The 27156-nt window shown below is 51.2% G+C and overlaps 1 protein-coding gene across 1 annotated transcript; it reads right to left on the minus strand.

Moving 5' to 3' along the window:
* LOC129344931 (dehydrogenase/reductase SDR family member 13-like) lies at nt 1-27156 on the minus strand. The gene is made up of 5 exons (XM_055001846.1): nt 27024-27156; nt 7395-7513; nt 3010-3133; nt 2492-2803; nt 1-598 (listed from the first exon to the last, which is right to left on the minus strand). The coding sequence occupies exons 1-5, from the start codon at nt 27154-27156 to the stop codon at nt 336-338; spliced, it is 951 nt and encodes a 316-aa protein (XP_054857821.1). The 3' UTR covers nt 1-335.

Raw genomic sequence — 27156 nt, forward strand, 5'->3', positions numbered from 1 at the left:
AAGCAGGAAAAAAGAGCGAATTCTCCCCAGTACATTTTATTATAAAATATGTTCATTGCTTTTCTTGCCAGCTTGACATTCCACAGAATTCCAAGGCCTCGTAACCGATAAAGCAGGGAAAATAGTAGAGGGACCCCCAGAAAAAAGCATGTGCCAAGAGGGAACTGTCAGGACTTCAGGTCCAACTCCAAAAGAACCTGAATATTGTGTCTCTGTTAGTCCAATGCCTTTTTCTCTTTTACAACCCCTTATTGCTGTTACACACATATCATAAACCTCCACCTGCCCAGTCACTCTGATCCTATTCTAGAGACACCTTCCAAGCACAAACAAGTTTACTCCGTGAGTCCCAACATTCTCTCGGTGAACTCCCAAAGCTTCTTGGCAAGGGCATCATCACAGGCTTTCGGAAAGGGTTGTCGTAGCTTGCAGTCGGCAAAATAGTGGCCACTAAACCTCTCGATCCCCTTCTGAGTGGCGCAATAGATAGAAGTCTGAGCTGCAGTCATAGGATCGCGTAAGACGAGCCAACCGATATTGTCCGTTACCAGCCTCATCCACATGGGAAATTGGCGAATGACGTTTGTCTTAACAAACCCTGCAAGTCAAAGGAGGCCACAGTACTTGTTAAACCCAGATGGGCCAGGGAGGAGACCTTAGCACTGAGAGCCAAGCTACAAGTGACGAATGACACTTGAATGGCAAGTGAACAGACTCACGTATATTCCTCCCTGTTCACTTGCCCTCCACTTGCTCTCCACTCGATCACGTGTGATTGAGTGGAGGGCAAGTGAACAGGGAGGAATAACCGTGAGTCTGTTCACTTGCCATTCAAGTGTCATTTGTCACTTATAGCTTGCCTCTCAGTATCTCCCAATTGCTGCTACAGCCCAGATAGTGAAATGCAAGAGGCAATTTCAGAGGATTGCTTTGAGAAGCATCCACCACAGCCCTTAGCACAAGCAACGTTTTGGACTGAAGGCATGGGCTTCAAAGCTTGCTTACTGTCTCAGAATTTCTTAGTTGGTTCCAAGAATTGTATTAGCTGGTTTGGTCCTGGCTCCCACCTGGTGGAACGCTCTGTCTGCTGAGATCAGGGCCCAGCAGGACCTACTATCTTTCTGCCGGGCCTGCAAGACAGAGTTGTTCTGCCAGGCACATGGCTGAGGCTGGGCCTCCACCGACCTGAAAAAGGGGTGTATAAAATTCTAACCCTCCCCGTGAAGGCTGTCCACCATCCTGTTTTTAAATTTGTAAGTCTGCTTGCTGCCGCTGTATGAATAGAAATATGCAGCTGTTTTAATGTGGATGGAATTTTTAGTGTGTTTTAATAGATTGTTATCTGCTCCGAGCCTGCCCATGGGGAGGGCGGAATAGAAATGTGAAATAAATAAAATAAAAACAAATAAATAGTAGGACTTCAGGCTGACCTAGATAATGCAGACAAGCCCAGTGCAATCAGATATCCTCTAGGATATTAAGCAGGATGTTGGCCCTGGTTAGTACTGGGATGAGAGACCACCATGGAAGTCCATGGTCACTCCTAACCCCACCCGACTGCTCAGATATCAGAGTCCACTCAAGCAAAGGAAATTAATACATTTCCTTTAATATTTAAATACATTATTTAAATTAATGAATAATTAATAAATAGTTTAATAAATGAACACTATGCAGGGCCCGGCAATGGAAAACTCCTCTCTGAACGTCTCTTACCTTGAAAACCCTTTGGACTCACCATAAATCAGATCTGACAACTCTCTACGAGCGGAACTACAAGTGACAAAAGGCACAGATTGGACACTTGTCAGCTTCCCTCAAGTTTTGATGGGAAATGTAGGCATCCTGGTCTTGCAGCTCGGCTCTTTCTGCTGTTCAATTGACTTTTCAACTGTCACCTGTCCAACATTCCGCCATGCTGCCTACATTTCCCATCAAAACTTGAGGGAAGCTGACAAGTGTCTAATCTGTGCCTTTTGTCACTTGTAGTTCCGCTATACACACACTGGGACCTCAGAAGGCCCAGAAGGTTCAACTGTCAGCAGATGGCACTATCAACATCACCATCCTATTCTTATCATGATACCTTGAACTGCCAGAGCTCCACCCAATCTCAGCTCTAGGTCCAAGTCCACTGGACCTGAGGTGGTGCCATGGATCAGTGGAGAAGAGCCTCTGCTATGCATGCAGAAGGTCCCCGGTTCAATTCCCAGTATCTCTAGATGCCCCCAACTCTTGCAATGCAATGCAGTCCCAACCCCCAGTCACTTTCACAGATGAACAGGAACGTCACCAGAATGGGGCTCAGCCTCATATTTAGAAGCAAGATGAGACACCCACAGGCAGGAATCAGAATAGAGATGCATGTGTGACCAATCTGCAAAAAGATGCAGTTTGCATTCCTGGGTAGTGGAAGAGAGGCCACACTGTATGGAATTCTAGAGTTTCCGATCAATTCCCTCTTCACTTTGCAAGAGCCAAGTTCACTCACCTGGGTGAACTGCATAGCAGGTAACGCTGGTCCCTTCCAGTCTCTTAGCCAGCTCTCGAGTATACAGGACATTGGCCAATTTGCTGTTGCAGTAGGCCTGGAAAGATTTCAGCACCCCATCTACTGGCTTTTGAATGTTCTGGAGGTCGATTCTTCCCATGATATATACTATAGACCCCAGCACCACCACACGGGTAGGGGCACAATGCTTCAGCCGATCCAAGAGGAGGTGAGTCAGCAGGAAGTGACTCAGGTAGTTAACTTGGAAAGCCAAATTGAAGCCTTCGCCGCTTTTGCCCCCATACAAAACACCTGTTAGAGAATTCAGCAGCATTAAACAATTTCAACTGTCCACCAAGGCCTTTCCATTTCCCAAACCAGAAGCAGGGAACAGTAAAGGAATCCCTTGGGAACGGTCCTCCAACAACCTGTCCATCACTGTTGACCTGTTTTGTGCATTGAGCAAGAAGCTGCACCTCCCTGTTACCTCTGTCTCTACCTGGAGTCTCTGTACTCACCTGCATTGTTGATCAGAATGTCGAGGCGCGGCTCGGATCTCAAGAATGCATCTGCAAATGATCGCACTGAATTCAGGTTGGCCAGATCCAAACTCATGAAGAGAACCTCATTGTTTCCGCTTTCCTGAGGGCAAAGAAGAGCAGGAGGAGAGCCCACTGGATTTGATTCTTCTGAATGTATCTGAAGAAGGGAGTTTTGACTCTCGAAACTCCATACCTGGAAATCTAGTTGGTCTTTAAGGTGCTACTTGACCTGAATCTTCCACTTCTACTGCAGACCAACATGGCCACCCAGTTGAAACTATCTTTGTGGATTTGAAGCCATAGAAACTGTAATTGAACAGCCCCACTGACCTGTGAGCACTTCCTGCCCTCTGCGGTGCCCATGGATCACCAGTGGCACTCCAAGTTTCTGCCTGGCACTTGCAAACCACAAGGTCCCCCCCCCAACCATCAGAGGGTCTTTTGCTCCTTTTCTCTTGCACCTGCTGCCACCACCTGGCCTTTGAGGGAATTGCCTATGGGGGACCCAGGACTCTCATCTCCCCTGGGCAGGCTTACCACTCTGAGACCTGCCTTGTGCCCAGTCTCCTGCTACTCAGGACCTGGCTACCCCAGGGACTGCCTACTGCACCTGTGCACCACTGGTGGATCAGCCATTGCCCACAGACCACCCCCTTCCCGTGGCATCTAAAATAAGGTTGTGTGGTTGAGCAGTAAGAGTCTATGCGGTACAGAGAACAACTACCAGCATTTAAGAATTTAGAAAGCATTTATTAAAGGAAAGATTAAAAAAATCTTCACACACTTTTAAACAGAGTTCAAAAGGAAACGAGGGAACTCAAAAAGAAATGGGTGAAATGCACTTCCTCTGTCCCTCCTTCCATACATGTCTAACATAGATCTTATGTTTAAGCAGGCTCTCTGTATTAGAAAGTTCCAGTTTATTGAGATATCCTCATACTTTTCTCATACATCAGGCATTTCTCATACTTTTCTCATACATCATACATTTCTCATATATACTTTTCTCATACATGCTTTTCTCATACATCAGGCTCTCAGTCCCGACATGATCAACAGCTATCACACTTGCAAGGAACTAGGTCTCAGCTCCTTTAGCGCTCAGCACAAATAGTCAAAGAGAGACCCTCCTTGTGCCATAAGGTTTTATTCTCTCCTTTTGCCCACCCTCTGGGCAGGTCAAAGGTGCAGGTCAGAGAAGCTTTCCTGGAAGTTCCAGCAAAAAATCTTTTTGGCATCTCAGCCCTCCAAGCCTCTGACCCACCCACCCCCATACACACACCTGGACAGGTAAGCTTCTAGCAGAAAGCCTTCTGGCCACATCAGCTGAACTAAAGCCTGACTAGAAAACAAATTATACTGTGATAATCTAACTACACTGATTGAGTCCTAAGTCAGTTATATAAACGTATAATTCAATATTTGAAATTAATGTTATCAGCATACCTTTCTTAAACTGCACAGTGCTCCAAGTATACAGTTATTAATTGCAGAAAAGTCCAAGGTTAGTCATTCCAAAGTTTTGCTAAACATGTCCTTTGTTGCACTGTGCAGTTTCAGAAAGGTATACTGTACTAGAGCACTGTGAACTTTAAAAACTGTATGCTGATAACTGATTTTTGATGTACCACCTGATTACATTACTGTGATAAGATTCTTTGATGGTACATTTGGTACTTACCTGCTTGATATTTGATTTTCTGATGGTAGTTAGATAACTATGGTTCAATTTGCTTTCTAGTTAGGATTGTGTTCCATGTTTCTCCTTAGTACTTGCTAGGGCCCTTTCACACTTGGTCTTTTAATCGTCTCAGTACCTGTTTCACGTCCCATGTTTGCAGGGGTTTCACACTAGCAATGTAGTCACGGGACGCAGCTCCGTTCTTTGTCCATGGCATCCTCAATTTTTCTCTCTGTGCACATACCGCAACTTTTTTTTTTAATCAGCTGCCAAGTTGTGCTTGGCCCAATTAATATCAGTATGAATGCTTCTTTTTCCTTTTTGCTTCTCTTCTCCCCCCTCTTCCTCGGTTGTTTATTGGTCAGTGCAGATCTGGCACCCTGCACACATTTCCTGCAATTGTGTGGGACTGGGTGATTACATTTGGGCTGCTTGCTTCTCAGCATCCCGCTCTCCTTTTATTGGAGCTGATTAGTCTGTGGATCTAATAACAGCCACGCTCCTCACCACCCCATATGCTTTTCCTGTAAAAAATTTTTGGGGGGTTCTCTATAGAACAGTAACATTTCGGCATAGTGAATCTTTGCATAACTGCAACAGAAGGTACTGTTAATAGTAATCCGTTTGCTTCACCTCACCACACACTCCTCAGATTTCTTTTCCACTATTTTTTTCAGTAAAGTGAGGTAAAGTTCACAAGGCTGCTTCTCTGTTGGCTTCCTTCCTCCTGGTATGCACGCACCCTCTTATTCCCCCCTCCAAGTCAGTAATAATACCTATCCTTGCTGCTCATTCTCTGTTGGCTTTAAAAGCCAGGAAAGGGTTAAATGGATGCTTCCCCCCCCCCTTTTTTTAAAGCCAGGAATGATTTGTAAAGTTGCTGTGTTGAAACGATACTCTGTATTCCCTCTTGGCTTTAAAAGGCAGGGAAGGGTTAAATGGTTGCTTCCCCCTTCCTTCCTCAGTGGTATGAGAACACTCTTTTTTTTCAAAGCCAAAAAAGTATTGTAATGTTTCTCCTAATTTCTGCTGGCTTTGAAAGCCAGGTAAGGGTTAAATGGCTGTTTTTCTCTCTCCCTGTATCTTTTGCTAATGTTGCAAATCAAAACAGCAGTGAGGTAAAGCAGCAGCATTTTAAACCTTTCCTGGTTTGGCTTTTAAAAAAATAAATGAGAGTGGTACATGTTTTCCCCCAGAACTCTGTCACCAATTGCCTCTCCAGTGGGCAGGGGACAGCCCAATCAGCAAAAGGTGTGTGTGTGGGGGGGAATGGGTTCCAACATTGCAACACTACGCATGCTCAAAGTTTTTTTTTTAAAGAAGTGTGATGTGGCCGAAGCCATTGCGATTGTGGCGACTGCTCAGAAATGGTGCTTTAATGGTGCAAAAGGGGTCCTACTTTCTGGTAGGGTAACTAAGCCTGAGGCTGGGTGTGGCTTAGAAAGCATCTTTCTTTCCTTTCCCCCAGGGTTGCCAGCCTCCAGGTGGTAGCTGGAGATCTCCCAGAATTACAACTGACCTCCAGGCCACAGAGACCAGTTCACCTGGAGAAAACGGCTGCTTTGAAGGGTGAACTCTCTGGCATTATAGCCCACTGAGGCCTCTCCCCTCCTCAAACCCCACCCTTTCCAGGCTCCGCCTCCAAAATCTCCAAGAATTTCCCAACCTGGACCTGGTAATCCTATTCCCCCCTCCTACCTGTTCTCAACTAAGAGACACTTTTAAAACTGGTTGTGAAGGTGTTGACCCTGTCCAAACCTACAAATAAAAGCATTTCTCCCCAGAAACCACAGCAGATAAGTTTCTCTATACCTGGAACAGCAGTTGGACTGGAATAAGGTTAAAATGGAAGCACAAAAAAAACCAGGAGGGCCACACAAATCACAGAAAGATGAAATTAGGCAAAAGCCAATGGGGAAAATGAAGAAGAGTATTTATTGTCCAAGTAAAAAATTCCTACACATTTTTCTAGAAAGCTACCTCAGAGAACTCTGAGGATTTTTCTTTTTTTTCTTACAGCACAATGCTGTTTTTTGGTGTAAGAAAAAAGAAAGGCTCGCAGATTCTCCTGATGAAACTCCGTAGCGAAATGCACAGAGAATTTTTACTTGGACAATACATAACAACAGCAGCAATCAATTTATATACCGCAACTTAACACTCCTTCAGGACAACTTAACACCCCTCCAAGTGGTAAAGGAAATACCTTCCTTTATTTGCACTGTTGGCTGTTGCAGAATTTCATTTGTTTATTTTATTTATTTAATTCGATTTCTATTCCGCCCTCCCTGCAATAGCAGGCTCATTCTACTAAACTGGAAGCACAAAGAATAGCAAGGCACATGGGAGAGCTTCCTCTTGACCGCCAGAGTTAACGGTTGCTGCCATGTGTAGGGTCTCAACAGTATTTTCCAGCCCAAAGCCATGGTACTCCCAGTTATGCCAGTAAATGACCTGATAGGAATGTAGACTGAAAAAAGAAGGGAAGTTTTTTGTGCATTCATGTGTCATATTGCTACTCACAGAACCCTTCTGCAGATGTGGAAAAGTATCCTCCTGGCTGCCTCCTAGTAATGTTTCCATCATGGAGTAACCTTGATACCCTAACCTGCCACCTGACAGGGATTGAAGATTCAAGGTGTGACACAGTGCCCTTTTGAGAAAGGCAGGGAGCTCTCACCCTCCGGATGTCATAGACAGCTGATTCTGCTTGTTCTTTGTTGCGGCACGCCAGAATAACACGAGCTCCTCTCCGGGCCAACTCCAGCGCTGTCGCTTTTCCAATTCCCGAGTTTCCCCCTGGAAAAGCCCAGCAGAGAGATTAAGTTGAGGAACAGTGTCAGACTGTGGCTTGCTAAAAATTGCAACTCAGCCTGCCTCTTGCAAGAAGACAAAAGTCCTTTGGTTTCAAAAGGCTTTACTGGAGATAAACAACCATTAGAGTACACATTCCAAGATACACGGATCTTAGCTGAACTAGGAAATTATTACGAATGCCAAGCAAAGGATGAGGTACAGAATAAGCAGTTCCCTGCAGGCCCCATCCTCCCCCACAGTTCTCAAAACAACCGGCCCGAGGGTGAAAAAGTGAAAGTTTCTCAAGGGTGTCAGGAAGGCAAATGTATGTAGACACAACAATCCTCCTCTCTCTGTAAAGCTTCCAGCCGTAGGCTTTCCACCTGCAAAAGAAACACTTAATACACTGACAAGATTAAAATGGAGTCTCTTTGGCTTAACACAATCAGAACCTGACATTCTGCCCCGTCTAAAATGCTCCTCGCCGAGGTTTATGAGGATATTGAGTATGGAAAGCTTTCATTAATTTGGGGGCACGGATATGGATAGATTCTACCCATTCGTTATGCCCAGGTTCAAAGTCCTTCCATCTGATAAGGTAAAACACTTTATTGTGCCGGATCTTGGAATCCAGAATTTCTTCCACTTCATAATGAATCTGGTCATCAATTAGAGTAGGTATTGGTGGATTTGTGGCATGCCATTGATTTGGAGGGGGAACCTTTTTTAATAAGCTAATGTGGAATGTAGGATGGACTTGACGTAAATTCTTTGGTAAGTCAAGTGCTACAGTCACTTTATTGATTACTTTACAGACAGGAAAAGGTCCCAGAAATTTGAGAGCTAGTTTACAGCTTGTTTAAGCAAATCTCAAGTTTTTTGTTGAAAGATAAACAAGATAGCTGCCGGAAATTAGTAACATAGTCTCTGGCCGACAGATTGCCTTGCCTAATTGTTTGCAATTCCGTTTGGGCTCTATCTTCTTCTAACGGGTCCTCATATTGCACTCGGAGAGCCGCTCCCAAGCCTTGCAAGGTATCTAACTCCGGGGCCCCCAATTCATACGAAGTTACATACCATTCTGCCGCTTTTCCTTGCAGTCGGGATCCTAGGTGCTCGATTTGACTAGCTTCGTCTTTGAACAAGTGTCCCCAACGGTTGAAAAACTGAAGAGCTTGTACTAAGAAGAATCCTAGTTTTGAAGGATCTCCGTCGAACGTAGCTTCCAACTTTACCCACCCCATCGGTAACTCGTGAGGTCTAGCAACTGGGGCTGGTGCTGGTAATGGGTAGTACTGTAAGGGCACTGGCCTCGGTCTGGGCTGTGCATCCTGTTGCCTCGGGATAGGTTGTGCTGGCGGTTGTTGGGGTCTCGGCTGCGGAGGACATAGTGGACCCGGAGGTACTTGACGTGGACGGAATGGTTGTGGTGCTGGACCTCTTGGGAGGGGATGACAAGGCTGTTGCTCTCGCGGTGGCGGGAGTCTCAGAGGTTGCTCTTGTGGTTGAGGTTGTAAGGGAGGAGGCTGCTCTCGAGGCCTCTCCTGGTCCCTGTCTCCCGGGGGTCCTGGCGGGTGACGATTATCATCTTGAGGAGGTGGAGGAGGCCCCTGTGGGAGGTCATCTGGCAATATGTCCGGTGGTCCTTGTGGAGGGTCAAGCGGCGTTGCCGCTGGTCTTTGTTGATCATCCTCCGGTGCTATCGGTAGTTCTATGATTTGTGGGGGAACCTGACCCTGTGCCGGCGTTATAACTGGGAGATCCCTCTGGACGGGCACCGACTGTTGTTGCATTAACTGCTGTAGGGCTGCTACACCTCGGCTCATTGAAGCTCTAGGATGCTCCCCAGCCCCTTGTTGCGGCCCCTCACCTCTCCTTTCCATAACTAGCACCGATAGCAGATGCACTGCGTGGGCCAAGCTCTCCTCCATGGTACCAATCTTATCCTCCAGTCTCTGTACGTGAATTGGCACCGAGGTATCGACATCCTCATATGGCATTTCCTGGGGCATTTCAGTCGGGAATTGTACTGTATCCACATAGTCCTCAGAGGAGGTGGTAGCACGGGACCAAGGTAAAATTTCACCCATTCCGGTGGCTCCGGTTGTCTCACCTTCCTCCGATATTCCAGCAAGGATTCCTTTTGCTAGTCCCATTACTGCTGAAATTCCTGCATCTACAGCTTGAGTTCGGCCCTGTAGTTGCTGCCAGCTTTGATTAGTTGGCTTGCGCTGCCCCATCCACATAGCCACTTTGGCGTAATCCCAGCTCATTAAGTCATGACGGGTGGTCTCCCAGTCCTGGGTATTCTCAGTACCCCTAGGATCCCATTCCTCCAGTTGATCGGATTCTTTATTCCACATAAACCATGGTTGGTTACTAGTCCGCGCCTCGATCAGCGTTCAGGATTGTTTGGGTAGCTCCCAAATGATGCTAGGTCCTTCTTCCATTGACAAACCGACCGTCCATCTCACGTCGATGAGCGACCTGGAGAACATCGTGCTTGCTCTCCTCTCCCTTGTTTCTCTAGGCCTGGAGCCCCACTGCCTCAGTGTAGGCAGAGATATCAGGGGTTCCGCCGCCGCCCGCGGTCGAGCTCCCAAGTCCCTCTGGACGTCCTGGGTGCCAGCTCTCTCGGGTACGAGGGGATACACTGTAGCAGGACCGGACTCCGTTCCCCCCGGAACAGGTTGATTTGTTGTAGTAGGTTCCACTCCTTCCGTACTGGAGACATATGGATCAAACAAAGGGTCCCTGTCGGGCTCGGCCTTGGTATCCGTCTCCTCCGGCCAAAGCATTGGAATAGAGGTGATTCGTAACAAAATGTCAGACTGTGGCTTGCTAAAAGTTGCAACTCAGCCTGCCTCTTGCAATAAGACAAAAGTCCTTTGGTTTCAAAAGGCTTAACTGATAAACAACCATTAGAGTACACATTCCAAGATACACGGATCTTAGCTGAACTAGGAAATTGTTACGAATGCCAAGCAAAGGATGAGGTACAGAATAAGCAGTTCCCTGCAGGCCCCATCCTCCCCCACAGTTCTCAAAACAACCGGCCCGAGGGTGAGAAAGTGAAAGTTTCTCAAGGGTGTCAGGAAGGCAAATGTATGTAGACACAACAATCCTCCTCTCTCTGTAAAGCTTCCAGCCGTAGTCTTCCCACCTGCAAAAGAAACACTTAATACACTGACAAGATTAAAATGGAGTCTCTTTGGCTTAAACACAATCAGAACCTGACCTAGCTCAGCCTCTGCAACAGGAGCAAGCACAAGTTCATCTTCGTTCTTCTGTGCCTCCACACATGGGGACTGCGTAGGCGCAGGCCAGCCGCCGGAGAATTTTCTAGAGCTTCCATGGCTCCGAAGGGGCCGTTTGTCGCGCGCCTCAGCGACCGTTTTCCCGCCCAAACGGTCACGTGATCCTCCAGCGACCAACGGCCCCTTCCCTCAGTTCTCTTCTTGCCGCCGCTTGGAGAGAACGTGAGCTTTGTGCTCTGTGCTTTTTGTGCTTCGTGCTTCTACTGACTGATCTTTGGACTCTTGACTTCGGACTTCGGACCTCGACCATTCTTCGGATCTTGACTTGGACTTGACGTGGACTCGGTATTTACGACTCGGACTGTTTTTGACCCTTCTCTCGCGTGCCCCTGAAGATGGCCTCTACGGCTCTCTTCAAGCATTGCCTGCAATGCCACACTAAAATGGCCAAATCCGATGGCCATGATCTGTGCCTTTTTTGCTTGGGGGAGACCCACAATGTCTCGGCCTGTAGGATCTGCCAGGGTTTCACCAGCAAGGCCCGGCAGGATCGCAAGGCCCGACTAAATTCCTCGCTGTGGCAGAAGGTCATGTCTGAGGGAACCCCGTTACCTCCGTCCAAGGCCGGCCCTAGCCCCTCTGCCGAACGGCAATCAAGAGCTGGCTCAGTGGCCTCCGCGAGGTCGGGGTTGAAACCGCGTCCCCCGAGTGCCTCGGCGTCGAGAGCGGCCTCTCCAGCGCAGGGTTCGGCACGGCCGCCCCGGAGCGCGTCATCTACCAGGTCGGATCCGAGACCAGCGTCGGAACCGAGAATCCTGGTACCGAGTCCCCGGTCGGAACCGACGGCCGGTTCGATCCCGATCAAGGTGAAGCGGCCGAAACCGAGGTCCCCTTCGAAATCGAGGAGCGCGTCGGCTCCGGAGTCTTCTTCTTTGGAACCAGCCAAAAAGAAAAAGAAGACCAAGCATCGCCGATCGCCGCGTCCCTCTCCGCAGGAGGAGGTCATCGTGCTCCCACACACGCCCTCTCCTCATCTGGGTTCCCCCGAACCAGGGGAGGTGTCCGAACCGGTGCCGGATCTGACGGCCTTCGAGACTGTACAGGCAGAATTCTCCTCTGGCCCGGAGCCGAGCCCGAGGTCCCGTCGGAGTCGACCATCGCCTGCCCGTCGGTCGCCAGGGTCGGAACCGAGCCCGTCTCCTCGTCGGAGCCGTCCATCTCCTACGCCTCCTGTCAGTCGCGAGAGGCATCGGTCCGAAGACAGTGTCCGTTCCGTCCGGTCCACCGCATCCCGACATCGCCAGGCCTCCTACCTTCCCCCGTCGTACCACTGTCAGTGGGAAGGAGCGCCTACGGCTTTCTCCGCATCGGAACCGAGGCCTTCAACATCACGGCAAGCTTGGTTTCCGCCTCCGGTCCACGGTGAGGGGTCCCAGCTCGGTTCCGAGGAGGGCGATGTGGAGAGCCTCGGCGACTACCAGTCGGAGTCCTGGTCCGAGCCGTCGCCGGCTGAGGATCTAGTGCCATCTACGGGCTCACCATTCGAGGACCTCCGCATCTACTCCGACCAGATGGCAAGGATGGCTCAGGCTCTCGAGATGGATATCTCTTCGGCAGTCCCCCAGACCAAGGACAAGCTCCTCAAGCGGATCTACGGGGATAATCCGGCGTCCGTTGGCTTCCCCATGCTCGAGGGTATTGAGGAGATCGTGGAGAAGGTGTGGAAGGTGCCCTGTGACCAGCCTCCAACATCTAAGAGGATTGAGCAGCTTTACAAAATCAAGCAGGGCACCTGGCCGGCGTTGGTGAAGCACCCTCCACCTTCCTCCTTGGTCACGGAGGAATTTAACCCCCGGCGGTCGGGTCACTCCTCGGTGCCTGCCGATAAAGAGGGCAAGAAGCTTGATGCCATGGGCAGGCGCCAGTACATTGTCGCTTCGCTGGGTCTGAGGATCGCCAACTACCAGACCATCATGGCTGGGTACCAGCTGTACCTCTGGGAGAAGTTGGCATCCTATACTCGAGACCTCCCACCTGAGCAAAAGGCTGTGGTGTCTTTGCTGCAAACCGAGGCTGTCAGGCTGTCCAAACAGCAAATGAATGCTGGGAGCCACGCTGCCGACACTGCTGCTAGAGGGATGGCTTCAGCGGTAGTTCTCCGGCGCCACTCCTGGTTGCGGTCTACAGCCCTGTCCCAAGAGGTGCGTTCCAGGGTGGAGAGCATGCCCTTTGAGGGGGACTCGTTGTTCTCCAAGTCCACCGACGAGACCCTGAAGAAAAAGAAGGAGGACCGGCAGACGGCGCGGTCCTTGGGTCTGGCTCCAGCGGACAAGCCCGCCTCCAGGCCACGGTACGCTTCCCGGTCCGGCCCTTACCACTACCAGGGCAGATACCAGCAGCAGCGGCCGGGCTACCAGCAGTATCCTGCCTACCAGCAGCGGCCTTACCCTCCCGCGCAACAGCAAAGGAGGCGTCGGCCCTTCAAGCCTCGTCCGGCACAACAACCGGCCCAGCAGAGAGATCAGCAGGGCGCCGGGAGGCAGTACTGACGGGTCACGCCAGCCGTATCCCCGAACTTCTCGGACAGACTGAGTCCACTCCTCTCTGAGCGGGAGTCAATAACATCTGACTCATGGGTCTTAACAATTGTTGAAATGGGATACAGGCTGGAGTTCGTTGAGTTGCCTAAGTGCAGTTCACCCCTGACAGCTGTCAATAACACTATGGCCGAGCTGGATGCGGAGATCGTGTCGCTCTTGGCCAAGGGTGCTGTGGAAGAATTGCCCTATGAGGACTCTGTAAAGGGGTTCTTCTCTAGGTTCTTCCTGGTCCCCAAGAAGGATGGGGGCTTACGTCCCATTTTAGATCTGAGGGGCCTTAATGCCTTCCTCAAGGTGACCAAATTCAAAATGGTTACATTGGCGGCTGTGATCGCCTTGCTGAAACAAGGGGATTGGTTTGCGGTTCTTGACTTAAAGGACGCATATTTTCACGTGGGAATACGGGAGCAGCACAGGAAATACCTGAGCTTCGTTTACCGGCAACGGGTTTTCCGGTATAAGGTGCTCCCCTTTGGCCTGTCCACTGCCCCACGAGTGTTCACGAAATGTGTGGCCCCTGTGGTTTCCTTCCTGCGGGAAGAAGGCTGTACCATTTTTCCGTACCTCGATGACTGGCTCGTCGTGGCTGAATCAGAGTCTAGGCTGGTGCAGGACATTGGCTTGGTACTTAGCACTTGCCAACGCCTGGGGCTCCTGGTGAACTTTGAGAAATCCAAACTGGTGCCCAGCTGCAAGGTGTCCTACATTGGTGCACTGTTAGACTCTGTGGAGGGTAAGGCTCTGCTCCCCTTGGAGAGAGCTAGGTCCCTGAGGGGTCTGGTGTCCATGTTTAAAAGGAACAGATTCCAGTCCGTGCGCACTATCCAGTGCTTATTAGGGCATATGGCAGCGGCCACCTCTGTGGTGCCCTTTGCTAGGCTGCGTATGCGCCCTCTCCAGAACTGGTTTGTGCGGAGGTACGATGCTCTGCTGCACCCTCCGTCCCTCAAATTCTCTATCCCGAGGGTCATCCTCTCCTCCTTGGACTGGTGGCTGTCTGATGACAACTTGTTTAAAGGGACCCCCTTTGGGTATCAGCACCATGACGTCACGGTTACCACTGATGCCTCTCTGTTGGGGTGGGGGGCTTACTGTGGTGACGTGTCTGTGCAAGATGTCTGGTCTGAGAGGGAAAAGACCCTCCATATCAATGTGCTTGAACTAAGGGCCATTCGTTTCGCACTTGTGTCTCTTACAGCACTGCTGAGAAATCGTCAGGTGTTGGTGCAGACGGACAACACGACTGCCATGTACTACGTGAATCAGCAGGGGGGCACAGTGTCCATGGCCCTGTGCCGGGAAGCCACGCTCACTTGGCAGTGGGCTATCAGGAACGGCGTGTCGCTCCGTGCTATACACGTGGCTGGGTCAGACAATGCCCGGGCAGATGCCCTCAGCAGGGTCCCTTTGCTGGACCACGAGTGGGAACTGAACGTAGAGTGCATTGGGCCGATCTTTCAGATGTGGGGTCATCCAGTGATAGACGTGTTCACCACTGCGGCAACCACCAAGGCCCACACGTTCTGTTCCAGGGCAGGGAGCGACCCCCTCTCTATTGGGGATGCCTTCCAGTTTACGTGGACGCAGGGCTTGCACTACATGTTTCCTCCGTTCCCCTTGATCCCCAGGGTCCTGTGCAAGATAGAGGAAGACAGGACGGACTGCATCCTGGTGGCCCCCTTTTGGCCACGGCAGGTTTGGTTCCCAAAGCTCCTACAGATGTCCCAACGGACATATGTGAGTCTGCCCCCTCGGCAGGACCTTCTCCTGAACGGGAGCCTAGTCCACCACGATCCCGGGAAGCTGCACCTGACGGCTTGGCGGATCGTTCCTCCCCTGTAGGCTTTACTGACGAGGTACAAAGGGTCCTCCTGAACGCTCGTCGGCCATCCACTAGGCGCGCTTATGCGGCCAAGTGGCGCAGATTTGAACTTTGGGCACTTGCCAAAGGAGTGGTGCCCGAAGGCAGTCCCTTGGGGGTTGTGTTCGAGTATTTGTGCCACTTGCGTGGCCTGGGCTTGAAGGTTTCCTCCCTCAAGGTCCACCTGGCAGCGATATCAGCTGCTCACACCCGAATTGAGGGTGCTACGGTGTTTTCTCACCCACAATCCCGCCAGTTCCTTAAGGGCATGTATAATCTTTACCCACCTGTGTCGGCACCAGTGCCTCAGTGGTCGCTGTCCTTGGTACTCTCACGTCTCATGTTGCCTCCTTTTGAACCTATGGCTACCTGCCCCGTGGATATGCTATCCTACAAGGTAGCATTCTTGGTGGCCGTGACGTCAGCCAGAAGGGTCAGTGAGCTGTCTGCGCTGCGGTCTGACCCTCCCTTTCTTGTGTTTCATCCCAACAAGGTGGTCCTGCGTCCCTGCCTCGGGTTCCTGCCCAAGGTGGTGTCCGCCTTCCACCTCTCGCAGGATATCTCACTGCCTGCGTTCTTTCCTCAACCTTCCTCTAAGGGGGAGAAGGCCCTTCATTCCCTAGACTTGAAGAGGGCCCTAGCCTATTACCTGGATAGGACGAAGGGATTCCGCTCCAGTCCTCACCTTTTTGTATGTTTTGGGGCCAAGGACAAGGGTAATGGGGCTTCCTCACAGACCCTGTCTAGGTGGATTGTGACGGCCATTAGCAAGGCCTATTCCCTGGCAGGGGTGGCTTGCCCGCTTCATGTCAGAGCCCACTCCACGCGGTCCCAAGCATCCTCTTCGGCACTCCTCAGGGGGGTGCCCCTGGTTAACATTTGTAAAGCAGCCACATGGTCCTCTGCAGACACTTTTGTCAGGCATTACGCCGTTGATGTCAATGCAGAGCAGGATGTATCTGTGGCTAAGGCTGTCCTACACTCCCTTTTTTCCTGAGGGAGTCTTGGGAAGACTTTCTTGGCGTACCTGTTAGGTACCCTTGAGTGAAAGAGTGTATATATGTACCTTGGGGTGTATACATGTGTAAATATTGAGTATTTGTGTGTCCTTACACAGTGTTTTTACATAGATGTATATATACATATCTATTTGTTGTTGTTCTTGTTTGTTCAATAAAATTGTGTTGGACTTCACCCCCGCCTTCCTTATTGTGTGAAGCTTGGTACACTCCCATGTGTGGAGGCACAGAAGAACGAAGATGAAAACAGGGTTAACATACCTGTAACTTATGTTCATCGAGTTCTTCTGTGCTGACACACAACCCTCCCTCCTACCCCGCTGTGAACTCCAATGCACAATAATGTGATGGCTGTAACGGAAATTGGTGTTTTTAAGGTGTTATGGCTGAAGTGTGTTGGTCAAGCGGCGGCAAGGGAGAACTGAGGGAAGGGGCCGTTGGTCGCTGGAGGATCACGTGACCGTTTGGGCGGGAAAACGGTCGCTGAGGCGCGCGACAAACGGCCCCTTCGGAGCCATGGAAGCTCTAGAAAATTCTCCGGCGGCTGGCCTGCGCCTGCGCAGTCCCCATGTGTGTCAGCACAGAAGAACTCGATGAACATAAGTTACAGGTATGTTAACCCTGTTTTGTCCTTGTTTCCCAATGTGCTTCTCCAAGTTGTGAGTGAAAACTTCTTTGCACATCACATCAGAGCAGGGGTCATTTCCTAGAAAAAGAACTGCAGGAACTCATTAGCATAACTTATTAGAATATGCCACACACCCTGACATCACCGGAAGTGTGTCAGAAGGCAACATCCACCCCTCAGGCCCCTTTCAGCAAAAGTCTCCAGGTATTTCTTTAAAGGAAAATTAACTCAAAGCAGCCTACCCTCCTCTGGAGAGCCAGCCCTGCTTGCAGCCACTCACTCACTCTCTCAAGTCACAAATGAAAATAAAGCAGCATGAATTCCAACCAGCTTGCGTTAGTTTGGAGCTCAGCACCACTTGGCTTGCACTCACTCACTCATTTTCTCTCCCCGCCCCAGTCACAAATGAAACTAAAGGAGCAGAGCAGAATGAATGCAAGCACCTTGCCTTCCTTTAGAGCTCAGCACCACTCAGCATTCATGCTTTTTCTCTCTCCACCCCCCCACCCCTGCCCAGTCAGAAATGAACGTAAAAGAGCAGAGCAGAATGAATGCAAGCACCTTGCCCTCCTTTGCAGCCCAGCAGCACTCAGCATTCATGCTTTTTCTCTCTTCCCCACCCCCCAACAAATGAAAGTAAAAGGGCAGAGCAGAATGAATGAAAGCACCCTTGCAGCCCAGCAGCACTCGGCTCCCAGGAAAGAGAATCACGTGGGCGGGGCCAAAACCCATGTGACCTCTTTTTAGAGCTACCGGAACGCCGTTCCTGTGCGTTCCGGCTCCAAATGAGCCCTGCATCAGAGTATTCAACCAGCTGAGCTGGTACAGAGGGGGATGGAAGACTAAGTAAGCAGGAGTGATATGCTGGGCTGATCGAGAACAATCTTCCTTTCTTACGACTATTATTAAGAATTAGCCACAAACTGATAAGGAACCTAAATTAGGAAAGCACACGGAGAACATATCAGCAAGGCTGTTGCGTGCAAGAAAAGTTATTAATTGCTCAATCCCGGGGAGGGGGGTGCAGAAAACACTCAAGGAGCAGACTAAGGGTTATTCTGGCATATCCTGTACTTACACCAGCGTAACTCCCCCCCAACAGCACTCAGCCATAGTGCCATTCCGCCATTACTTCCCGCTGGCGTGCAGGTAGAAGTGTGGCGTGCAGGTAGAAGCTCCCACACCAGCATTTGGGGGGCAGAGCATGAGGCAGTTGCTCCCTAAACTGCTCTAGGCCTTGGAACGCTGACCCCTGCAGCAGCAGAAAGTTACTCTACAAAAAATGGTGGTGGAGCTCATTGGTGCCAGGACAGGAAAAACCTGAATGCCCCACCAACACTTGGCTCTGTCCAAGCAGCTTAGCACCGCAGGATGCTGACCACCACGGAGACCAACCCACTAGTGCGCCTGCAGCAGCCAAGCCACCTCCCCAGCAGCCAATTAGTCCCCCCCACACCCTACATAACCCCTGGCTGGGTCGGCCGTGTCCTCAGGTAAATGGGGGTGTGGCCAGAGACCCTGCCCAAGGGCACCCTGCCATGGGGACTTTGTGCATGAGCAGAGGGCACACAAAGTGGTGGGGCGGGGGTGTGCACTGTTGGGGGGGGACCTTGTGAAATTTGAGGCTTGCATCACACACAAAAATGGGAGAAGAGCCATGTCCAGTGTCCCTGAGTACCTGATACACCCCCATGGGTTCCCCAAACCCTGTCTGGGAGAGGGGTGAGGGTGCCCTGAAGGGTAAAATGGAGCTGGGGAGGTAGCTTGCCCTGCTCACTAATGCTTGCCAGCCCCTTCTCCGCTGGGCTATCTGCCCCTGCAGACTATGCCATGGATGACATGGGCCCAGGACATGGGTGTGGGATGTGCCAGTGAGGAATATGGATTTGAAGAAAGGGATTTTATATACCACTTCTGTGCCTTTCAGTATTCTGTGCCTTTCAGTGTTACATGCCTTGCACTTTTTCTATGCTCAGGAGCCAATGTAGTATTTGTAATGCAACCTGTAAGAATATGACACTTGAAATAAGAAGACCAAAAAAGAATGTATGCTGAAACTCTGTAAGAACTGAGGACTAAACAATATACTGCTTATAGAGATGCACCTATAAAAATATTACACATATGTTATATTATCCTATATTCCAATAGGATTCCAATAGGAATCAATACAAGAGAGCCTTTTGTAGAAACTGATTTATGCAGCAAGCTGGGTTGGCCACCTGTGGCATTATCTCCCTCAAGGCTGCAAAAAAGGGAGAGAGTGCAGAAGTGGGGGAACATTCCTTTCTGCCCACAGACCTCAGTTATCTGAAGGCCCCAAGGCTGCCAAGATGAGACTCCATGGCGCCGTTGAAGGTAACAGTAGCAAAAGGGAAGTGGGCAAAGTGGAGGCAGAAGATGTCCTTCCAAGGGGAACAAGCGCAAGGACGAGATAAGGGGCTGCAAAATTTGGAATTCCCCCAAGTAGGTAGCCGACCCAGAATTGCGTCTTCCAATCAAACTAACCCTAGACACCTGTGTCAAAGACTACGAGCCAATAAGATAACAAATATTAGAATATTGTAATATTATTATAATTAACCTGAGGATATTAATTGCTTTGCACTTCTATTGTAGCTTTGATGAGCACTGGGCACGAGGGAATCCCTTTACTTCCCGTGTAAGGGGGAGCTCATCCATTGTTTAATTAAACAATCTATTTTGCTTCAATTCAACAGGACTCCGGGAGTATTTAATTTTACTGTGATTGGCTAAGAGAGAGAGAAAGATACCACAAAGGCACAGTTTGTGCATAACACCAGCAGTCTCCCAACCCTGCGGGGAGGCGTCTCAGGTCACTTCTGGTGGCTGACCGCTGCTGGCTCACTCTCACCTCCACAGGCCCAGCAGGTGAGCATGGAGGAGGACAGCTAGTGCCAGAATTGGGCTGCCCAGCACCTGGTCATGAACGGGTTGGTGAGCACCCTGGAGCTTGAGGCAGTGGCAGCAGCATAGCTGCCGCTACCACTGGAGGAGCTGTACTCAGGCTGGGTGGAGAAGGCCTGGCGATTCCAGGCATGGCTGGACTGCATCGCCAGGGAGGTGGGGGAGATCATGGAAGGCCTGGCTGGCAGTAAGGGAGATGGCAACAGGGTGGGGGGTCACGACAAGGGGGAGTAGGTCTGTGAGGGCAGCTCCCCATGCCACACCTGGAGCGCCACCCACTTCACCTGGAGTACTGCCCCATCCGCAAACCCCACCTACAACCCTCATGTGCCTTCTGCCGCCTCACAGCCCCATGCACCCTCGGTGGTCAATGTGTCTTCTCCACCAGGAGGGCCTTTGGAATACTAGAGCCTTGTGCTGGAGAGGGTCCATGACCAGGTGATGGTGGCATGTGAGGTTCAGTGGGGTGTGTCCTTCTGATGTATGGCCAGAGCAGGCCAGGTCACTCTGCAGGGAGTCAGCCATTCCTTCCGTGACTGGCTCCTCACTGGGTCCTTGGGGGGGGGGGGTCCCCTGCAGCCTGCCCTCCCTGGCCGCATACACAGGGGCAGTGATAAGATTGGCTTTCCAGCCAGTGATAAGATTGGCTTTCCAATGATACAGAGGGTGGCGACCTCCCGGACAGCAGCTTCATGTCTCCAGGAAAGTAATGAAGGCTGTTGATGGGGCCAACCTTCCAGGAGTTCCTGAGCAGTGTTAGCGGCTCTGTGCCATCCCCCAACACCATCATGAAGGGCAAGGATGTACCACCAATTTGGGGGATCGGACCAGCGGGAGACATCTCTCAGGGAGCCACGGCTGAGGACTCCACTCCATGAGTGCCTCCAACCCTCTCCCCCATCCCCAATAAATCCGCTTTAATTGTCTCTGTGTATCACATGTTGCCATGTGTGTGTAACCTCCTCACACATGGGGCAACCCAGGTGAGTCCTGCACCATCATGGTGTCCCAAGGTACCTCCATAGCCCATACCCCCTGGGTGTATTTCCGTGCTGTGTGGCCACACCTGCACTGCCAGCTGCCTGGAACTTGGCAGGGGATGTGCCCTCTCAAGGTTGCCCAAACCCGGCGGGGTGGGGGTTGGTCCGGGGCAAGGCCCAGCAGGACCACCGAGGGGGCGGAGGTATGGCAAAAGGGTGCCCCAACCAGGCTGTTGGAGGGGAACACGGCGGAATCAGTCTCCTGGCATGCAGTCCGCAGTCCGGGCCAAATCAGGGTCTGGGCCTTTGCCACAGTCTGGAACACGGATCCCTGCTCAGTGGCCCTTATAGCATAGACACTTATGCACCCACTCACGAGCCTCCATGGCTGTGTCCTCCCGTGCCCCTGCTGGCTTGGCGATGTCAAGACTGGCCACTCCTTCCCAGGAGTCCTTGGCCAGGTTCTCCATCGAGAACATGGGGAGCTGCTGGTGAGTGGCCGTCATTTGGGCAATTGTGCCCCTCGCCATCATGGGGGGCCTTGGCATTGAGGTCCTTGCCAATGGTTCCAGGGCTGGGGCTAGTTGTGCAGCCCCCAGGAAGCAGAGCATTTGGAGCCAGCCCCAAGTCCCCCGCCAGCTGCTGTTGTGGCCACTTCTGTGTTTCAGGTGGACCCAATGGGGCCGATGCTGCTCCTGAGGAAATGGTTGGCACAGGTGAGGGCACTGCTGGCCGTGAAGCCACCCCACCGTTGGAACCTGTCCCCCCCATTTGTCAAGGGCTGCCATGCTCACCCACCTCCTCTCCCTCAGGGGCCTGCATGGTGGCATTCTCCACAGAGACGCTGGCAGAACCATGGGCGATGACCTCAACGCGCCAGGCTGCAGCAGCAGGGATGGCCATCCCCAGACACTCGGTCTTGGCTGGTCCCTGGACCCAGCAAACAAGAGGGGCCCAACTCCACAGGCGGACTACACACTCTCTGAGGGAATGGGGGGGGGGGGCACCAGAGAGGTAGTTGGTGTTGATCTGCAGACTGGCAGGGCAGGAGGGGTGGGAGAGCCACCTCGGACTCGGAGGTGGGCAGGGAAGATGAGGGAGCTGTCCTGAGGGGCATGAGCATGAGGCCCACAGGTGGGCTACACATTTCCTCCACCCAGGCCACCATGTGGGTGACAATCAAGAGGGACTGGCAGGAGGCTGTAGACTAGTGCCATGCCCACCTGGCTGGCAGCAGCAACTTCAAACAAAAACTCCCTCTGAGATCAGAGCAAGCATTTGGCCTACGTGGAGGGCCTGCTGGGGGAGTTTGTAATAGCGGCCCGCCCACCCCATTCAGTCCCCCCTCCCTCCCATGGGAACGGCCTGGGACACAGTGAGGGCCCCAGTGAGGTGCCTGGTGGTCCACAAGGCCTCCCCACCGGTGAGGGCTGCTGTGGCCTCAGCTAGCCGAGGACCGGACCTTGGTCCTGGGAGGAGAGGTTGCTGCCATGCCCGGGAGATCATTGCCTCCATGCCAACAGTCATCTGGGTGACCTGTATGTGCCCTGTGGATGAATAAAGTTTGTTTTGAACAAGTGCCTCCCAGCATGCTTCCTCACCTGCCAATACGAGCTGTCTCTCATCACTCCCCCAGGGAGCTACCCCATGAGATGTCTTATGGCTGGCCTCAGTCCAGCCCTGAGGAGTGGGCGTGACCCATGGCGGAACAGGATGCCAGTGGGTGGGTCCTGCCTGGTGCTGCCTGGGCTACTGGGATGCACCCTGTCATTGGGGTGCCTCACTAGCCCTACCCCATGCCCTGCCCCATGCCCCATGCCCGGCTGCACCTCCAACCCTGTAGCTTCTAGAAATGTGACCCTCCCAATCAGAAAAATTTAGAACCTACACCCCAGATTTTCCTATTTTTTCAATGAACACCTTTTGTTAATTTTTTCCTAACAGAAAAAATTGGCATTTTTGGATCACTAAAGAAACCTATGAAATATTTTCTTGTTTGTATGCTTTTTAAGACAAGGGGCTACTTAAAATTAAATTAGGACCATGAAAAGACAAGACAGATATTTCTACAAATCTGAGAAAAGTTCAAGGTTTGAAGCAAAATCTGGAGTCTAAAAAAACCAAAAGAAACATTGGGGAGGTTGACCCCCCCTCAAATACTAGAAAACAGCTCCTGTAACTTTAAGAAATGAATGCCCTCTGAGTTCTCAGTGGCCACTATATGGGTTGCTAGGTAACCACAAGAATATTTCCAGCTTTCAACCCTTACATTCGGACAGTTGAAACGCAGTGGGAGGGCCATCTCCAAGGCTTTTTTGGCCTGTTCATCCACCTCTCCTCCTTTTCTCCCCTGCCCTGGAAGGACGACTCATTGGGCCAAGCCCAGCAGCAACCACAAGGAATGTACTACCGCAGAACTTGTGAAACTCACCCAGGCCCAGTCACAACTATCTGGCTACTTGCTACTATGTGACAACAGCCACTGCACAATTCTCCTAGATAATTTTCATGATTTACCCAGGAAGCTACTGGATGACTGGATGCCACACAAGTTGCCTGTCAACCACTGCACAACTCACATGACTTGGTAATGCCTGGTGGTGTTCACTACACAACTCAGCTGAGTGACTTTCTAGAACCTAATTTTTGCAACTTGCCTGGACTTTTCCCAGAGAGAGGCTGCCAGATGGAGGCAAGTAGGGAAAGCTGAGAGCCAGTGTGGTGTAGTGGTTACAGTGTTGGATCAAGAAGATCCAGGTGATCCGGGTGATTTTATCCAGTCACTCTCTCTCCACCTAACCTACCTCACAGAGTCGTTGTAAAGACAAAATGGAGGAGGGGAGAACAAAGTCAGCTGTGTTGGGTGCTCTATGGGAAGACTGGCAGGGTATGAATACAGCAAATAATAAAGCTGAAGACTGGGAGACAGATAAAAGGCAGGGTGAATGGTGGGTGGCAAGGAGAGAATGAAGTAGGGAAAGGGGAGAGGATATGATATGGGGTGGCAGGAGGAGGAAAAGAGCAGTATTGAGGAGGGGTAAATAAGCTGCTTGTCATGCATCTAATTCTGAACAATGGCTGAGAACATAGACAGAAAAATATGCCAAATAAGACCATGTTTTGATAGTGTAGATGACTGGGGAAGGCAATGGCAAACCACTCTGTAAGAAAAAGTCTGCCAAGAAAACAATGTGATGCAACGTTCCCCACCCCCTCCCCGGATCAGTAATGACTCGGTGCTTGCACAGGGAACTACCTTTACCTTTTTGATAGGCAAGGCACATTTTGAGCAGGAACGTGCCGTAATGTCATTCCGGCAGTTCTCCAAAGAAGTTACATGTCTGGTGGCCACGCCCAACAGATTTTCGGCCATTCTGGGCCAGTTTCGACCTGGATTGGGGCCGAAATGGCCTGGATGGGAGCCAAAACAGCCCAGATTGGGTCGGTGCTGGGCGAGGGAACCCTCCCATCATCCTGGTCCGAGCTGTTTCGGTCCCAATCTGTGCCTAAAATGGGTATTTTTGGCCATTTGGGGCTGAAATGGCCTGGATCGGGTTGGTGCTGGGAAAGGGAGGGTTCTCCTGCCCAGCACCAACCTGATCCCGGCCATTTTGGCCCTGATCCTGGTGGAAATGTGCCCCAAATGGCTGAAAGTGGCCATTTTGGGTCCTTTTGGGCCTGGATTGGGTCAGTACCGGGTGGAGGAAGCCTCCTTTGCCCAGCACCGACCCAATCCTGGTCGTTTCAGCCCTGATCCCAGCAGAAATGGGCCCAAAATGGCTGAAAGTGGTCATTTTGGGTTCTTTCGGGCCTGGATCGTGGCTGAAATAGCCCAGATCGGGTCGGTGCCAGGTGGAGGAAGCCTCCTTTGCCCAGCACCAACCTGATCCTGGCTGTTTTGGCCCTGATCTGGGTCAAAACGGGCCCAAAATTGCCATTTTGGGCCCATTTCCGCCTGGATAAGGGCCAAAACTGCCTGGACTGGGTTGGTGCTGGTTGGGGGACCCCTTCCCCTCCTGGCACCAACCTTATCTGGGCCTTTTTGGGCACGATCCAGGCCAAAACATGACCAAAATGGCCATTTTGAACCATTTTGGGCCCATTTTGGCCTGGATCAGGCAGTTTCATCCCGAATTGGTGCCAAAACGGCCCTGATCAGGCCACTGCCAGGTGGGGGAACACTCCCTCGTCTGGCAGCAGCCAAATCCTGGCCCTTTTTGGGCCTGATCCTGGCCATTTTGGGCCCCTTTCAGCTATTTTGGGCCCAATTCGGGCCCCAAATGGCCAGGATCATACCCAAAACAGCCAGGATTGGTCCCGAAATGGCCAGGATCAGGCCTCTGATGGGTGGTGGATCACTCTCCTGCTCAGCAGCAGCCCAATCCTTTTGGGCCCCTTTTTGCCATTTTGGGCCCAATTTTGGCCCTGAATGGCCAGGATTGGGTCCAAAACAGCCAGGGTAGGTGATGTAAGGGGATGTGGCATATGCAAATTAGTTATGCTAATGACACACTTCCGGGGATGGCAAGGGGTGCGGCATATGCTAATGAGCTATGCTAATGCGTTCCTGCAGCTCTTTTTCTACAAAATGACCCCTGTTGATAGGTGGGATATTTTTGCAAACCTGGGAGAAACCAGAAGTTTGCAGAATTGTTTAAGTGCTGGAAAAAAAATTGATGAGCATTTAATGGTCCCGATACTTTAAACAAAGATCTTGCAACAGTAAAATCAGAGGTGTCATTTTGGGAGTTCCCAAGCAATCCCCAAGATGTTTTGGTGTAGTGGGGGAGGGGAGAAAGAAGGAAGATTGCCAGAGAGGAAAAAATAAAGGAGGCAGGTGCTGTGTGCTGGCAGCATGTGGGTGGCCCTCTGTAATCTCCTTCCAATATCTCCTCCCCCTCCTTCCTGCCTCTATGAAGGAAAGAGGAGGGTGGCCAGGTAAGGTGGGAGTTGGGCACCTAAGGCGCATGGGCTTCTGCTGCCCTCCCCTTCCTCTGCCCCTTCCTTCTCCTAGCTGCCAGGAAGAAAAGAAGGTGGCCAGAGATGGTGCCCAGCATCCATCCATCCAACTTTTGCATCTTTTGTTTCTACATGATAGCAAGTCTAAAGATGAGGGATCTTTTGTGATTCTGAGGTATGGGGAGAAGAGCTCTCTATAGTCAAAATAAGTATTTGGATACAAAATCATAATGGCTTGATAACTATTAATCCAATTTGTCTGTTTAAAAACAAAGACGAAAACCCCACTAATCTTTCCTCTGGAAACACATTCCTAAATTCCCAAGGAGAACTCTGCTCCTCTCCAGGACAGAGCAAAGAACAAAATTAAAGCAGTTCTCCTTGAGAGGTCTCCTTAAGACTGGCCAAGTTACCCTCTAGAACGATTTTTAGTGTTTCATCTTTGCCTAGGGATGAGGTAGACCTTTCCTGTTCACGGGCACGGTCAGTCCACAAGTCTTGGCGCACTCTTAGGAGCCCAGCAAACTGGCTGAACTGGAATGCAGCACGTCTGTGGGCTGCCTGTCAGTGTTACAAGCTGGTGTAAAAGTAGCAACAGCCAGATCAGCTGGAAGGCAAGATGCTGCAATGGTCCAGGGGAAATGCCTGGACTGGACTGAATGAATGCTCATTGTTAGTGAGTCTTTAATGAGCCGGTTCTTGGAAGTGCTCACTGAAGCGCCACAATTGTGCTGGTGGAGTACATTACTTCTTTGCATTACTCTCTGGATAAACTGGTTCTACTCTCTCTCTCTCTGTCTTTCCTAGCCTACCTTCCAGGCTTGTTGTAAACAGTCCAGTACAATAAGATGACGTGAACAGAGCAGGGCTGCGTGAAAAAACGCTTTCTGTTTCTGGCCTCACTCGCTTCTCTTCTTTTTCTCTGAATCTTTCAACACACACGGCAAGTCTAAACCCGCTCCGTGTTATCTTACTGGTCTACCCAAAGGTTTCCGCCAGCCTGGGAGAAAATGTGAGGGGAAGCTTTAAGACAAGTCCACAAAGCTGGGGTTAGAATAAAAGCAGGTTAGTGTCTGAAGAGCCGAGCAAGTGCAGCTCAGTTCTGCCCGCCTGCAACAGACTAGTAATTTCGGCGGTGGATGCCCGCCGGTCGGCCGGACTCCCGTCCTGGGATGATCTCGCAGCCGGAGGCGACGGGGCCTTCTCCGCAGCGGCCCCGGCACCGCCGCAGGGGCTCATTTCCGCTCCTCGCGCGCGCACCCCAGCCCTCCCCGCGCTCACCCGTGAGCACCACCGTCTTGCCGCGCAGGCTCCTCTCGTTGGGGCACTTGGGGCCGCGCACGAAGTTGTAGTAGTACCACAGGTAGAGCCCCGCCAGTAGCGCCAGCCCGACCAGCGCCGCCGCCGCTGCCAT

Source organism: Eublepharis macularius, chromosome 17 (genome assembly GCF_028583425.1).
Source record: "Eublepharis macularius isolate TG4126 chromosome 17, MPM_Emac_v1.0, whole genome shotgun sequence".
Taxonomy (NCBI): domain Eukaryota; kingdom Metazoa; phylum Chordata; class Lepidosauria; order Squamata; family Eublepharidae; genus Eublepharis; species Eublepharis macularius.